Here is a 15,878-nt window from a genome sequence, read left to right on the forward strand (position 1 = left end):
AGCCTTGGGAACACTGTTTTTCATGAGAATTCTATCTTTAAGTCACTGATTTCTGTGGAGCCGGACCTCTGAGCCCCAGACCTAGATCTCATTCCAGTTCCCATGCTTCCTGGTGGTCTCTGTGCCTGTGAAACAGGGATAATGCCACTTCCCTCCCAAGGTCATTGTGCTTGGGGTAAGTGGTCTCCTGTCCCTTTCCAGAGGGGAGTTCCGAGAAGGTTTAGCCACAGGACTCCTAAGGGGCTGCTTTGCAGGATAACACAGCAAGGCCTGCTCCTTTTTCTTTTTTTTAATTAACTTATTTTTTAAAATTTGGGGGGGTAATTAGATTTTTATTTATTTATCTTTAATGGAGGTAACAGGGATTGAACCCAGAACCTTGTGCATGCTAGGCACATACTCTACCACTGAGCTGTACCCTCCCCCTTTTAAAATGACTGTTTCCTCACATACAGACTTTGTGTGCTTAGCAAGCATTTATTAGACACCTCTGGGCACAGAGCATTGTAGGATCTATCAAGTGATCTGGACAGGTGGGTGGCTGATTGTGTAGGGCCTTAAACACCAGGATGAGGTGACGTTGAGGACAGTGTGACCTATTGAAGCTGAAGCTGATGCTGGCAGGGGAGAGGCTGGAGGTGGGGACCAGTCAGGGTAGTGATGGGGGCCTGGGCGGGCCCTGATCTCTGATGATGGGGACACAAGCGAGAGGGTGGGTGACAGGCCCCACTGTCACTGTCCTCCTGCCACATACACAGGGTGTGACACCTCCGGTGTCTCCTCTCACTGCTTCTCACTCATTAGCTTAGGCTGCTCTTTCCTGCCCAGGTGTTCACAGTGGCTCTGGGCAACAGAAGGAGCCCCAGCCTTGCTCTCTGGCCCTGGCTCTGATGTGCTGTGTGACCTTGGGCAAGTCGCTGCCCCTCTCTGAGTGTCTCTTTTCCCCTCTGTGACATGAGGGACCAGGAGACAAACCCCGGCATCCCTCCCAGCCCTGCCATTTAGCCTTGCAGATGTGCCCCAGTGCTCCCGGGCTGACACTCTCTTCTGTGCTGAGCTGGCCTTTCCTTGGCCGTAGGCAGGAGAGGGTGCCTCAGGCGCATCTGCTTTGTCAAGTCTGGCATGAGGGGTTAGGTTCTGAGTCCCCAGCATTGGCTGGGGGTGTGTGTGTGTTTGCGGGAAGGGACAGGAGACGTGCAGAGACTCCCACACTAAAGGGCCTCGAGGTGGACTTTGGGCTGCCAGCCGGCCCACAGTTGCAGTTCGGTTTGGTGGGGCTGGAGCTGGTCTGCTCCTTCTCAGCATCTGAGCCTGGAAGAGCCTGGCTGCCAAGCCCAGGGCGAACACAAGCCCTCCTTCCAGCCTTCCATGGGAAACACAAGGCCGGCATGGTATTGACTTAGGGAGAAAAAACTGCTGTCTTGTCACCCCAAGTCTTAGATCAGAGCTGAGGGTCCCACTCCAGGCACGTCTCTAACCTGTGGCTCTGGCTCCTGGGTCTCCATGAGGCTGGGAAGCCTGGACCCACCCAGACCTCAATCCTTCTCTTTTCCTGTAGGTCGACACTACCCCTGAAGCAAGAAGAGTATGAGGTGAGTGTCAGCCTCTGGCTGGGGGAAGGAGAAGGGCAGGGTGTCTGTGGGCCAGGGTTTCCAGGGCCGGGGCGGGGCTGGGTGCAGAAGGCCCCCTGACCCCCTGTGCCCTGCCCCCCGCAGGCCTTCCTGCTCAAGCTGGTGCAGAACCTGTTTGCTGAGGGCAATGACCTGTTCCGGGAGAAGGACTACAAGCAGGCCCTGGTGCAGTACATGGAGGGACTGAATGTGGCCGACTACGCCGCCTCTGACCAGGTGGCCCTGCCCCGCGAGCTGCTGTGCAAGCTGCACGTCAACAGGGCCGCCTGCTACTTCACCATGGTGAGCCCTGCCCGAGGCCCGGCCGAGCCGGCCCGCGCCCCACGGGCCTCTGCCTCCTCCTGGCAGAGTCTCATCCGCGGCTCCCCAGCTCTCAACCCCAGCTGCACAGCAGACTCACCTGCAGAGCTCTTAAAGTACCAATACATAATTAGAAATTCTTTTAATGAAACTGGTGCCCAAACTCTATCCCAGATGAATTAAGTTAGACTTTCAGGGTGGCCTGGGCATTGGCACGAGTCTGTGGGTGGTCAGGGCCGAGAACCTCCACCCTTATCGTCTCCTGCCTCCGTCAGCAAACCTCGGACGCTCCTGCTCCTCCCTCCTGGGCTCCTTCCCTCCATCGTACCTTCCTTCTTTCTCCAGACTTCCGGTCTCCTCTTCTCTCCTCCTTAAGGCTCCAGCCTCCTTCTCATCCCTGTCCTCACTCACTGACTCAGTCATTCACGAGATCCTGTGGGAGACTCTGCTGTGGGCCCTTAGAGGTTCCGGGAACACCTCTGCAATCCAGACTGGACCATTCTGGATAAACGAGTCTACCAGATGCCTGTGCACACTTTGTTCTGTGTGCCGAACCACCTTCATGGTTCCACTTCCTGGAGAGATGCCTTTATCACTTACTCTCAGTCCACGGTGTTCTGAGTGGCCAGGCTCATCACTGTAGAATTTGAAGGCCACCCCTGATGTCGGGCCAGTGCCCACTGGCAGCCCCTACAGCTGGATACACGGATGCCTTTGACTGAGTCTGAACACCAGAGCTGTTTCCCGGAGCTCTTGAGTCCCCTCCCTGACCCCAGGCCTCAGTCCAGGGCAGGAAAAGAGGCCTGGGGTGGGGAGGGAGGGTAACAGGTGCTGACTGGTGGCCACCTGCTCCTCTCCGGCAGGGCCTGTATGAGAAGGCGCTGGAGGACAGCGAGAAGGCACTGGGCCTGGACAGCGAGAACATCCGGGCGCTGTTTCGCAAGGCGCGTGCCCTCACCGAGCTGGGGCGCCACAAGGAGGCCTACGCGTGCAGCAGCCGGTGCTCCCTGGCCCTGCCCCACGTGAGTGCGGCTCTGCGTCCACACCAGGGGAGTCCAGGCTCCCAGCCCTCGCGCTGGCCCTCACTTTGGCCGAGCACCACACCTCTCCGAGCCTCACACCTCTCCGAGCCTGACTTTCCTCCTCTGAGACGTGGAGTTGCAGACACTGATAGTAACACTGAGCTGGGATGCGTGCCAGGCATTGCTAAAAACACATGTGCATTAGCTTACTTAATCCTTGAGACAATCCTTTGAGGTAGAAATGATTATTACCCCCATTTTAAAGAAGAGGAAACTGAGGCATAGAGAGAAAGGAATTTACACAAGATCCCCAGCTAGGTGGTGGCAGACTAAGATTTGAACCCAGGCAATCTGATTCTTAACCTCAGCACACTGAGAGTAGAGGGTTGCAGTGAGGACTGAAGGGGGTGCCACATGTGCCGGGTCCTGACATTCAGGCTGTCCCTAGATGGGGAAGAGACAATGGGAAATAACCAATTGAAGGTCTTGCTTGTCCCAGCCCACACACGCTGGGCACATGTCTCCTCCCCATGTATTCTTCAACAAGTGTTTACTAAGCGCCCACGCCCAGACCTGTACCTTTCAGGGACACACAGTCTACTGGGAGACAAATGAGAACAGCCCTGGGGTCTGGACCTGGCTCCACCACTGAGCCCTGGCATGATCTTGGACAAAGCACTTCCCCTCTCTGCACATCAGTTCCACACCTATAAAGTTCCTACTTTCTCTCTGAAATAATGGGTGTAAAAGGGCTTGGAGAAGGGTAAATCCTGCCCTAGAAGGGCTGAGAAGGCTCAGGATTGGTCAGGATCCTGGAGGGCTCCCTGGAGGAGGCAGTGCTTGAGTGGGGCTGGAAGAAACAAGAAGAATTTGGGTGGGCAGAGCAGACAGGAGGCTGTATGCACAGTGATGGGGGAATTCTGTGCCGGAGAACTGGCCTGGGTTTCAGTTTTAATCTTAGGTCTGCCATCTACTAGCTGTGTGACCTTGGACAGGGTTTGGCGGCCTCTTTGGCTTGGTTTGCACCCCTGTAAAGCGGGTGATAACATACCATGTATCGGCGTTGTACTGAGGATGGAACCAGTGAATCGCACAGGGCAATTGGCACAATGGCTGGACATAATAAGTGTTCAGAACATTCACTGTTACTTTACTTCTGGCTTATTATTCTTGCTTCTCCAATTCAGTTTACTTCCCAACTGAGAAGTAGTCCCTGACTTGGACCCCATTCTCCAGTGTCCACAGCAGGTCCATATCCAGGTCTCATAGGACCCGCTCTTGGAAGGGCAGGGTGGCTGTACAGGTCAGGGAGCTGGGACCCAAGAGGGCTGGGAACTCCCCTGAGGAAAGTACCCAAACGAGGACTTCTGATGTTGAGTCAGAGAATTCCCCCCACCTTTACCAGGCTTTGTGGGGAAACGCTGACTGGGCCCTGCTCTGTGCTGGGCTCCAGGACCAGAGGTGACTTAGACCATTGGCTCCAGGAGTTCATCAGAGAGGTGGGGAGGTGGACGAATGCCCAGGACATCACAGCATCCACGTTGCCCCTTTGCAGCCCAGACTGCAGTCACTGTTTCTCTGTTTACTGATCGGTTTCCACACTAGACTGGAGCCTCTGTGAGGCCTGGGCCCCATCTGGCCGTGACTGTGGTGTTCCCGGCCCCTCGCTTGCCAGGCACACAGTACACAGTCAGGAGTACAGACCTGAAGGGAGGAAGGAATGCTGGGTGCTGTTGTACAGCCCATTCCAGGCTTCACACGTCCTTGCTCCTTTGGGCCTGTGCTCCAGCCACGTGTCCTCACTTGCAAAAAGTTCCAAGACATTTTTTGGTGAAAGAAGCAAGTTGTAGAACAAACAATAGATATAATAAGACTCCCCTCATATTAAAAAAAAAGGAAGAAATAAAGAGAAAATCCCCACAAAGCAGAACTAAGTGTCCTTTGTAGTCCATGTGCGTGGACTGTACAAGTTCCTAGATAAGATCTGTCGGGAAACACGCCAGCCTTGCTGGCTGTGCTCCCTGGGGAGGAGCCCAGGCCGAGGGTGGGGCTGACCCAGGGGAGCACTTGCTCTCTCTCCAACACTTTAGTCCTCTATAGCGACATCGTTACTTACAAATTATGGAAATGAAAAGCTAATGTTAAAATAAAACCCCCTGAATTTTCCTTTCCACTCCACACAATAAAGGGAAAAAGAGAAGCATGGGTCCCTGTCCCCAGCCCCACCACGTGCTAGCTGTGTGACTTTGGCAGCCAGTGTCCCCTCCCAGGGCCTTGCTCCCTTCTCCGTAACGTGGGGTAACCGACTGTAGGTCACTAACAGGGCTGCAAGATGTCCCGATCATAGCTTTGGGAGTCAGGACAGACTGACCCACTCTACCCTGTGTCTTGCTTTCCCAGGATGAAAGTGTAACTCAGCTTGGTCAGGAGCTGGCTCAGAAGCTTGGGCTGCGGGTTCGGAAGGCATATAAGAGGCCTCAGGTAATGGGGCTCTGGGCGCTGGGGCCTGGGCAGGGGTGGAGACAGGGAGACCTGAAGAGGGGGACCAGGCGCCTTCAGGAGAAGTGTGTGGGGTGGCTGGGGCCAGGCCAGGACAGAGGGTGACGGCAGGTGATCTTCCCCGTCTGTTGGCTGAAAGCCCTGGAATGATTTCCAGAACCTTTTGGAAAAGGAAAGAACAGCCAGAGCTTCCAGCTTACCTTAGATGCCAGCTGTTAAAACCCACCCTCCCCGCCCCGGCCTGGCCGACTTCAACACCCTGGAGACGGCCTCAGGTGACACTGGCGTCCTCCAGCCTTCTGTTCTCAAATAACCCCTGTGGGGCGCTTATTTGAAACGCAGGTATCTGTTCAGATCCATGTATCTTCATTTGGCTCCTGCTGTGGGCCAGGAAGCTGCACAAAGGAAAGGGTATGTCTCTCGGGTTTCCGCTGTGACCTTGAGCAAGTTAGTTCTTCTCTCTCCACTTTCTTTCCCGCATCTGGGATGTGGGGATAATGGTGCATGCCTCGAGGGTTCATGGAGGATGAAAATGAGATGTCTGGGGCGGTGCCTGGCACAGCGCTGGCACACAGTAGGAGTGTCTCTGTGCAGGTCATCTGCCCTGGTCATGGCTATAAGAAGAAAATCCCTGAACCTGACCCAGAGAGGTGGGGCAGGTGACCCCCCTTGGGTCTGGGCGCAGGGTGACTTGGAGGGCACCACAGACCCCACCCGCCTGGCTGGGGCTCCTCTGGTGCCCTGGCTGATGGGACCCTGAGCATCTTTGCAGAATCCTCATCTCTTCCCACCTCTCTCCAATCTCTGGCAGGAATTGGAAACCTTCTCTCTGCTCAGTAACGGCACCGCGGCTGGTGTGGCAGATCAGGTAGGATGGGGGCCAGGACCCCGAGCCTCCCTCCCAAGCCCCCCAGGTGCCCCCGCCACCCCAGGACCAACCTGTCTTGGTTCACCCGTCATGAGAGCTTGGGATTCATTCTCTGGGAGGTAAATGACCTAAAGCAGCAGGACCAGAGGCATCACACTGAAGGATCGGGCTCAATTTATCCCTGTCCCCACTGCTGTAGGCCAGCACCTGCCCTGGGAAGAGGGATGACTGACAGCTTGGGCCTGGACCAGGCTCTCAAGGGCAGCTCTGGGACCCACAGCACCTCCACCTCCCAGAGGGGCCTCTTGTGACCGCAGGGGCGAAGAGTGGAGATGGGCTGTGGCTGCCGGTGGCGGGAGTGGTTGCTGCAGGGGAACTGTCAGGGGTAACCCCACTCACAGACCCCTGAGAAAGGAAATGATGGCAGCAGGAGGAGTGGGAGTAAGGAAGGAGTGAAGAAGAAGGAGAAGCAGTTGGGACCAGGCCAGCAGGCCCTGTCCCCCCAGCACACACATCAGGCCCCCCCACCACTCACCACGCAGGAACTGCTCAGGTGGACTTTGAGGCTTTCTGGAAGGGGAGGAACAGGCTGTACAAGCGCTGAGGAGGGCTGGTGTCCTGCTGCTTCCTTGTACAAGGGCCGACTGAGGCCCACGAGTGAGGAGGGGACTTGGCTGATATCACATAGCGAGGCAGCAGCAGGCCTGCCTCCCTCCCTCCAGAGCATTCCAGTACTTTCATTCATTCACTCAACAAACTCTCAGGGCTGAGATACTTGTGTCCTTGCCCTTGGAGGGTTACCAGGCTGCAAGGGAGGCAAGTGTGGATCTGCATGTATAGCACTCATGATGGTTCATAACCCAGAATTATTAGGCCTGGCACCTACCAGGTCCTTAAAAAAAAAAATTAAGTGAATGTCTTAGTCTGTTCAGGCTACTGTGATAAAATGCCATGTACTGGGTGATTTATAAAGAAAATAACTTTATTACAGTTCTGGAAACTGGGAAGTCCAAGATCCAGGTGCTAGCAGATTCAGGTGTCTGGGGAGGACCCCCCTCCTAGGTCACGGTGGTCCTCGAGTTGTAATCTCACAGAGTGAGATCACCAGGGCCTGGACCAGGCTCTCAAGGGCATGAGGGCTCCACCCTTATGACCTAATCGCCTCCCAAAGGCCACCTTCCCCTAGGACCATAATCTTGAGGGTTAGGATTTCAACATATGAATTTTGGAGGGACAAGCATTCAGACCATAGCAGTGAGTGAATGAATGCACAGTTGCAAATAATTTCACAACACCTGGAGGGAGGTATACTATTTACCCACTATTACGAAGGAGAAACTGAGTCACAGAGGAATTAGGTGACTTGTCTGAGTTCATCCAGTGTGTGCCAGGCACTGAGTTGGGGTCTGGGTATGTGCTGAACAAGACATACATGGCCCCTACCCTCAAAAAGCTCACAGTCCACTCCACAGTCTGATTCCAGCCTCCCTGTCCATCCTCACCATCTTTTCCTCCCCCACCAGACATGTGTGCACCCATCCCCTTGGCTCCACCGTGAGCTCCCCTGGGACACACACAGCAGGTGCGCTGAAGATATTTGTTGAGTGACTAAATGACTATGGCCAAAGGGCCACAGCAGATGTGGGTGGAATGCCCAGCTCCACAAAGGCCAACCCTTGGTGTCTACTGAATCTGCAGCCAGGGGACCACCTCAGCCCCTGCCAAACCAGTCACCCATCCCTGCAGCCTTGCTGGGGCCCCCACTACCTGCACAGAGGCCAGGGCTGGTCACAAGGATGAGGGTCTGTGAGAAGCCCACGCAGAGTAGACTCCACGGTGGAGAGGACAGGTCAGACCCTGCCTCAGTGCACTAGCGTGGTGCTGTGTGTGTACACACATGTGCATGCATGCAGACACACCCACATCCAGCACACATTCCCACACCCACATATCCCCTCCCACACGCACATAGTGGCCTAAGGACACACAGGGGACAGGAGGACAGGGGAAGTGTCCCAGCCAGATCCCCTGATCGTCTTTAAGTTATATACAGACACTGCGTGTGGGCCTGGCTGCTGGGATCCCTGCAGGGTTCTCCGTGTGGAAGTACCAAGCAATCCACATGCGTGCCTGGGAGTGGAGACTGCACAAGCTGTGCCCATGAGGAGCTTCTTACGACCTGGGAGACAGGCACGGCCTTCTGGGTGTGGCGTCTGAGCCACAGCTGCCACTTGGCAACAGTGGGAGCAAGACGCAAGGAGGGCTGTGAGTTCTAGGAAGACAGAGCCTGAGGCAGCCTTGGCCTCATGCTCTCCTTGGACTTCGTAGAGCTGGAGTGGCAGGATTCAGGCAGGTGGAGAGGAGGGAACAGCTCCCAAGGCCAGGGGAGAGTGAAGGCTTGAGCAAAGGCCTAGAGGCAGGTGGGGAAATACCCACCACAGCCCAGAGCTGGACACAAGCCAGGCAAGTCCACTCGGACGGAACGTGGAGGCTGATGAATGAGGACACCCGTTCCCCGCAGCCAACCTCCTGATGGCTTAGATTAAAATCTGATGTTGCACATTTAACAAACACATAAAGTACTTCCTCTGTGTCAGGCCCTGTTCTAAGCTCTGTACAAATTTCAAGTGATTTCATCCTTTTAACAGTCCGAGGAAGTGGGTGACTGTATCATCCTTACCTTACAAGTAAGGAAACGGGCCCAGAGAGGACGGGGAACTTGGCAAGGCCACAGAGCAAGCTCAGAAGGTCCAAGGGTGGCACTGGGACCCCACCTGGGCTGATTTAGCCTGGGGCTGTAATGAGGGAGGGACATTGGTGATTCAGGAGTGGCACTTTTGTCTTTGAGCTGCAGACTATCCAGGCCTGGCATGTGTGTAGAGGGCTGGGTACCTTCCCAAGGTATGGGCCCTGTCCTGTGATGGGTGAGGAAGCCAGGACCCAGAGGTCGTGTCCCTTCCCCTGAGGGCACTCCCTCGGGGGCTGACATGAGGCTGGCCTAACTCCCCCTGCCCCCTGCCCCCTTCGGTAGCATCAGCATCAGTCGCTTGGGGAGGGGCCTCGAGTGCTGGGCCCCACGACTCTGAGTCTTCCCGGTCCGCCCTGTCCTTCCTCTCCACAGGGAACTTCCAATGGATTGGGGTCCATAGATGACATCGAAACAGGTAGTATGCCTGGTGCACTGGGGTGGGGTGGAGACCCTGTACCGGGGTAGGTGTCAGAAGAGTCAAGTCCCTCCCCTCCCAGCCCTGTAGACAGGGACTCCTGAGGGCTCCCTGCCCCGGGACTACCTGAATATGAAAGAAGATAGTGAGTTCAGGAAAACAGACCCCACCCTACCTCGGAGAGGGGAGAGCATCTCTCCAGCCTGGGAGGTGGGGGGGACCCTATCCTCCAACTAGGAGTCCCACCTTTTTCAAAGTCCACCTCTCCTTTTTCCTCACTGACTTCCAGGAAGGGTCACATTCCATTTTATTTATTTATTTTTTAGTTTTTGAGGGGGAGGTAGTTAGGTTTGCTTATTTATTTATTTATTTTTGGAGGAGAACTGGGGATTGAACCCAAGACCTTGGGTGTGCTAAGCATGTGCTCTACCACTTGAGCTACACCCTCCCCTCCTGGAGGGGTCACATTTTAAAAGTGTCAGAGAGAGGGCATTGCTTCCTCCAGAGGTAGGACATTCAGGCCCTGACCAGGCCCATCAGGGAGACACTGGAGGAGCCCCTCCCACTCCATGGCATCCCTTCTTCACTAGCTGAGCCTCCCCCGATGGGGCAAGCCAGCAGGGCTCCTGGTGGGAAGTGGGGAAAGGAGGGATGGTGTTGGATGAGGACCCCAGGGCCCTGGGACACCAACCCTACTCCTGCCAAGCAGGACCCCTACAGCTACTGAGCCCCACCCCATCCACAGATTGCTACGTGGACCTGCGAGGCTCCCCGGCTCCCCTCCCCTCTACCCCTACGATGCCCCTCTTCCCTCACGTTCTGGATCTGCTGGCCCCCCTGGACAGCAGCAGCAGGGCCCTCCCCGGCACTGACAGCCTGGATGACTTCTCCGATGGGGACGTCTTTGGTCCAGAGCTGGACACCCTCCTGGACTCGCTGGTGAGCCATGCTGCGCCCTCCTGTTCCTCTGAGCCCTTCTCCCACCTGGGACCCCATCACACTCATCCTCATGTCCCACGTGGGGTGAAAGGAAGGCCCTATCTCCCTGTCACAACTGGGGAAACGGAGGCCTCAGGAGGGAAAGGGACTTGCTCTGGGTAGAAACAAGACGGAGCAGAACGTGCATCCAGAAGGGATGGAAGATCCCTGGTTCCACCCCTTCACCCGGTGGGACAGGTTGGGGCCCAGGCACAGAGGGGTCAGCTAGCTTCGGGCCTGCAGTGTCTGGTTCTGCCCAGGCCTGAGCGGTCCAGTTATCCTCCGACCCCTCCCTCTGTTCCCACCTCGCAGTCTCTGATGCAGGGTGGCCTGCCTGGCAGTGGTGTGCCCAGTGAGTTGCCCCAGCTGATACCTGTGTTCCCTGGCGGGACCCCGCTGCTGCCACCTGTGGTGGGCGGCTCCATCCCCGTCTCCAGCCCATTGCCCCCTGCCTCCTTCGGCCTCGTCATGGACCCCTCCAAGAAGCTGGCTGCCTCTGTGCTGGATGCCCTCGACCCCCCAGGCTCGGCTCTGGACTCCCTGGACCTGCTTCCATACTCAGAGACCCGGCTGGACTGCCCTTGACAGCTTCGGGTCGACCCGTGGCTCCCTGGACAAGTCCAGCTCCTTCATGGGTGAGTCCTGGGTGGGCACGCTCCTTTCCAGTTTCTGGAGAGTGGAGTTGGAATTACAGTTTTGTTTTGCCTCATGGTCTAGGGCCACGTCTTCTGAGTTTGTGTCTCCTGCAGCGCTCTGAACAGTGTGGGACTGAGGCCTAAGGGGTCAAACAGCAGAGCTGAGATAGTTTAGGACTCCAGACTTGCATTCTGGTGTTCTCCGCCCAGCTTCCTGGGGCCCTGGGGTCGCCAGACTGGTGGGACCCCACGGGGATGATCCTGAGGCTGGGGGAAGGGTGCGAGGCCGTGGGCTCCTTCAGCACCACTCTGAGCTAGGGCCCTGGAGAAGAAACACACCTGCTGGGCCCTTGTGGGACTGGCTTTCTAACCGTTGGACTTAGGCCAGGGCATTCACTGCCAAGGAGAGCTCACAGAGCTGCAGGGGCACAGATGGGCTACACAGAGACATCCTGGAGCGGTGATGGCGGAGCTGTCTCAGGGTCTCGAAGGAGGAGGTCATCTGCTGGCAGAGGCCACAGTGCCACACAGGCCTGGTGACGCAGGGACTGGCAGACAAGCAGAGGGGAGGGCAGGTTGGGAGCCTTGAAGGCCTGAGGCTGGTCTCAGAGGGCCCATGAGCCTAGCTGAGAAGCTCGAACTTTCTCCTAAGGACCACCGGGCCGAGGAAGGTGTAAGTACAGGGTGGACATGCTCAGGCTAGGATGCTTCTATGTCCCTGGGCAGTGGCCTGAATAGTAGAGGATGTGTGCCCTGGATGGCTTCCCCAAGTTAGAAATACTTTAAGAGAAAGTCCTCGGGGGGCCCCTCATGCCCTTCAGAGCAGGTGGGTGACCTCTGTGTCTTCTGACCCAGAGGAAACCAACTCCCAGGACCACCATCCCCCGAGTGGCACTCAGAAGCCAGCCCCCTCGGTGAGTGACGCGGCGAGGATTGGTGACCAGGTACCTCGTGCTTTCTGGGGTGTGGGGGAAAGTGGCTGTGGGCTCCAGCGAGAGGGGTGAGCCCTCAGCATGGGATAGGTGCTGCATCCCCCAGGAGGCCAAGGAGGGGCACCCTCAGAACAGATGGGCCAGAGGTGGGCTCTTCCTTCCAAACCCTTCCTAGTCCAGCCGTGTGCTGGGAGGGCGAGCAGAGGGCACTGCCACCCTTGTCTGTCCAAAGAGGACATCGGGGCTCAGAGAGGTTAAGTAACTTCCCCAGGGTCTGTAACATCTCTGCTCTTGGGACTTGGCCAGGGTTGAGTTCAGGACAGCAGTTGACCAGGACTTAGATGGCCTGCACTCTGGCCTCAGCCTAGACACAGCTGTGTGGCCCTGGGGACGTCACCCAACCTCTCCGAGTTTTGCCTTGGGGGCTTGGGAGAGAGGACGGGCAGATGAGCCTGTGCAGGGCCACTGCTGTTCCTCTGCTTCCACGTTGGGCTTTCACTCAAGGAAAGGTCCTGGGCCAAGGTCACTGTCATCCATGCACCCTTATTACGCTAGTCTAGTCCTGCTGGATTCTTGGATCATGTTAGAAGGAGCTCCCCTGGCTGGGAGGGTAGAGGAAGAGGGAGGGTCCTGGGCTGCAGTTCTGCTCTTGGGTGGGATTAGGGGGTGTCACAGTGCCCGCACCTCTGGTGCCCAGGCTGGCCCCAGTGGTCCAGCCCCCAAATGGCCAGCCTCCTCCTGTCACAGCCAGAGCCTTCCATGCCTAACACCGCCTTGCTCATCAAGAACCCCTTGGCTGCCACCCACGAGTTCAAGCAGGCGTGCCAGCTCTGCTACCCCAAAACAGGTAATGTCCCTCCTTCATCCACCCTCTGCCCAGAAATGCCCAGAATCGCAGGAGCATAAAATTCCAGAATGACAGAATCCTAGTGGACCAGTCAGAGATGAGTGTGGAAAGACAGAAGCCCCTCCGGCTATTTCCGGCAGACAGGGGTGTAACGTGGGAGTCGGGGACTTTCAAAACTGCTGGAAAGTCAGGAGGCGTGGAAGCCAGGAGTCTCACTGGGCCTTTAGGCTACTTCTCCACAAGCTGAGGACCAGAAGTCAGGCTGTGCTGCTCTCACACGGAGCTCTAGGGGCTGCCCGAATTACTGGCCAGGTGTCACAGCCGCCCCACAGCCCAGAGGCTGGTGCCTGGCTGTGGAACCAGAGTCCAGCTGGCATCTGCCAAAAGAAATGCAGCCCCCTCCCCTCCCCACACTCCACTAACCTGTCCACCTCTCACTGGGTGACGTGAAGCCTTGCCTAGAACCCAGGTGGTGAAGGAGTCTAGGAAGTATAGTTCCTAGGCTCCTGGCCCCTAAACCCAAGGTTTTAGAAGCAATTCAGAATAGAGGCCCAATGTTGGTAGACAATTTAAGCACACCTTGAATTTCAGAATTCTAGACGCTAAGACTCATGGCGTTTTATTTGCCAGAATCCCACATTTAATCTAAAATCTAACATTTTAGAATTAATAATCTCTTGGTATCTCAGGGTTAAAAATCTTACCGGTCTAGAATTCTCCATCTCAGAGGTGTTGGAATTGACAGGACCTCAGAAGTCGTCTAGTTGCTGCCATCCACCTACTGCAGGACTTTCCCCCCGTCTCCTCAGCAGTCATCCTACCAAAGCCTGTGGCCCTGCGGGGATGGGGAGCAAAACGCTGTCTTGCTGGTTGGCTGTGCCCATGAGAATTCTTCCTTGCATGGACCTCGGCCTGCCTCCCCGGTCCGCACACCCACTGCTCGCTGCCCCTGCGCTGGGGGAGCAGACTGACGCCCCACGAGCTGGTGCACACCCAGTGCTGGCCCAGCCAGATCACATGGGGTCCCCACAAGGCCATTTCCTCTTGGTCGTTTTGAGGAGACCCCCTACCCCATTGTTGGGAGAGGAAGCCCTTGGTCAGAAGATTTGAGAGGACCAGGGAAGAGGAAAAGGAGGGAGAGGAGGACTCTGGCAGAGGAGGAATCTTTCCAGGGCAGGAGAAGGGAGGGGCCTGGTCTCTACCAGGCACTCTCTTCATAATTTGTTCTAGGGAAACACTGAGGTGGTCAGGCTCCCTGGAGAATCAGGGTGGTGGTAGGAAGTGGGTGGGTGCTGGAAGGGGCTCCCTGGAGGGAGTCTCCTCAGCCTAAGGCCCCCATCTCCAGGGAGCCTGTGGCAGGAGCTGGCGGGAGGCCCAGGGGAAGGAGGTGGGTTTTTCAGGTCTGAGGGCTAATTCCCACTGCTTGGGCATCAGCCGTCCCCTTCAGTTCCGCTTCCAGAACCACAGCCCCTGTCCTCCCTGCCCGGCAGGCCCCAGGGCGGGTGACTACACCTACCGCGAGGGCCTGGAGCACAAGTGCAAGCGGGACATCCTGCTCGGCCGCCTCCGGAGCTCAGAGGACCAGACCTGGAAGCGGATCCGGCCGCGGCCCACCAAGACCAGCTTCGTGGGCTCCTACTACCTGTGCAAAGGTGGGTGGGCCTGGCTCCTCACGCCCAGCCTACCACTGCTCCTCGTCACAGGCAGCGACGGTGGTCCATGGAGGATGGACCGAACATCAGAACGAGCAGCGCCTGCCCTGACCAGCCCCCCGGACAGGCGGGAGCATCCAGTGTTCCTCTGGAGCTGGAGCCCGGCGGGGCCTGCACCCCCAGGTGGCAGGGTCAGACAGTTCACGCACAGCTAGTTTCTGTTGCGCTGCAGGGTCCCAAAGGGCTGTTGGAAGGAGGTGGAGAGTCCGTGTGAAGTGCTGGGGACTGGCACGTAGTCAGGGCTTGATGAATATTAGCATTTAAAAGTGAGTATGTTGTGTTGTTGTCCTCACTTCTGGGCTCACATCAGTTTGGTTAACATGGACGTCTGTCAAGTACCTCATTTGCTCTCTTCTGTTCCCCAATCAAGCGTCTCAGTGCAGTCTACATGGCAAGACGTGAACAGTCTTGATGTTTGAAGTGCTTTATAGCATCCCCTTTTGTCATCACACATCCTCACAACAACTCTGGGTGAGGAAACAGGCTCTGGGAGCCCGCCCCAGGCTCCAGCTTTATCCCACAACCAGCCCGTGACAGGAGCTCCTCCTGGCTTTCTGGATCAGCTCGTTGTCTTCCCAGCTGGATCTTAAAGATTTGTCATTTCTGAGCACGAAGGCCTCCGCCAGCCATGCCCTGGCCGGTGTGGATGAAGTCCCAATTCTGCGAGGCCTACGCGTCCCCCATCTGCCCCAGCCATTCCCCTAATACACTGAACCCTGGCTGACTCCTTGCACACGCTGTGCCCGAGGAACTTGGTCATCCTCTGTTCCTCCTTTGAGCAGCCCCTGGATCTTGTGAAGCCCTTCCCTGCAGGGCTTCCCCCTGGGTGCAGAGCTAGTTACAACGCAGAGCTGTCTATGGGGTCACCCAGCCGTGTGCCTGCAGGCCTGGTGGCGGGATGGGATGGGGCCAACTTAGGAAGACTGTGAGGCAGGGAGAGAAAGAAAGAGGAACAGTTCCCACCCTCAGGAAATGACCAGTCTCTGGGCAGTGAGCCTGCTGCCCTCCCAACTCCCTGGCCCCCTGGAGTTTTATCTGTTATTTCCCTTCATCCCCACGACAGCCCATGTCCTCCCTTCATGGACAGACAGCTGAGACTCAGGAGTAACAAAGATTCCCAGCCCAAGTCTGCCAGACTCCAAGGCGCATGCCTTCCGCCACCAGTGGCAGTTTCACACCCCTGGTGTTTATGTAGAGGCTCCACAGAGCCCTTTCCATGCCCGTCCTCTCGCCTGACCCACACACGGCAGCCTGTGGGGTGCTGGGGCCGGGGTGGCCGCCGTGTTTTGC

The 15,878-nt window shown here is 56.8% G+C and overlaps 1 protein-coding gene across 1 annotated transcript in view; it reads left to right on the forward strand.

Annotated features, from left to right (window-relative positions):
- ZC3H7B (zinc finger CCCH-type containing 7B) overlaps window positions 1–15,878 on the forward strand; it is a 49,878-nt gene that overhangs the window by 21,243 nt on the left and 12,757 nt on the right. The window contains 12 exon segments of the mRNA XM_032492320.1: window positions 1,559–1,592; window positions 1,716–1,913; window positions 2,795–2,953; window positions 5,354–5,434; window positions 6,264–6,320; window positions 9,442–9,484; window positions 10,230–10,423; window positions 10,775–11,038; window positions 11,040–11,097; window positions 11,953–12,011; window positions 12,777–12,876; window positions 14,367–14,528. Of these exon segments, the coding sequence (XP_032348211.1) occupies window positions 1,559–1,592; window positions 1,716–1,913; window positions 2,795–2,953; window positions 5,354–5,434; window positions 6,264–6,320; window positions 9,442–9,484; window positions 10,230–10,423; window positions 10,775–11,038; window positions 11,040–11,097; window positions 11,953–12,011; window positions 12,777–12,876; window positions 14,367–14,528 (1,409 nt within the window).

This window comes from Camelus ferus, chromosome 12 (genome assembly GCF_009834535.1).
Source record: "Camelus ferus isolate YT-003-E chromosome 12, BCGSAC_Cfer_1.0, whole genome shotgun sequence".
Taxonomy (NCBI): Eukaryota; Metazoa; Chordata; class Mammalia; order Artiodactyla; family Camelidae; genus Camelus; species Camelus ferus.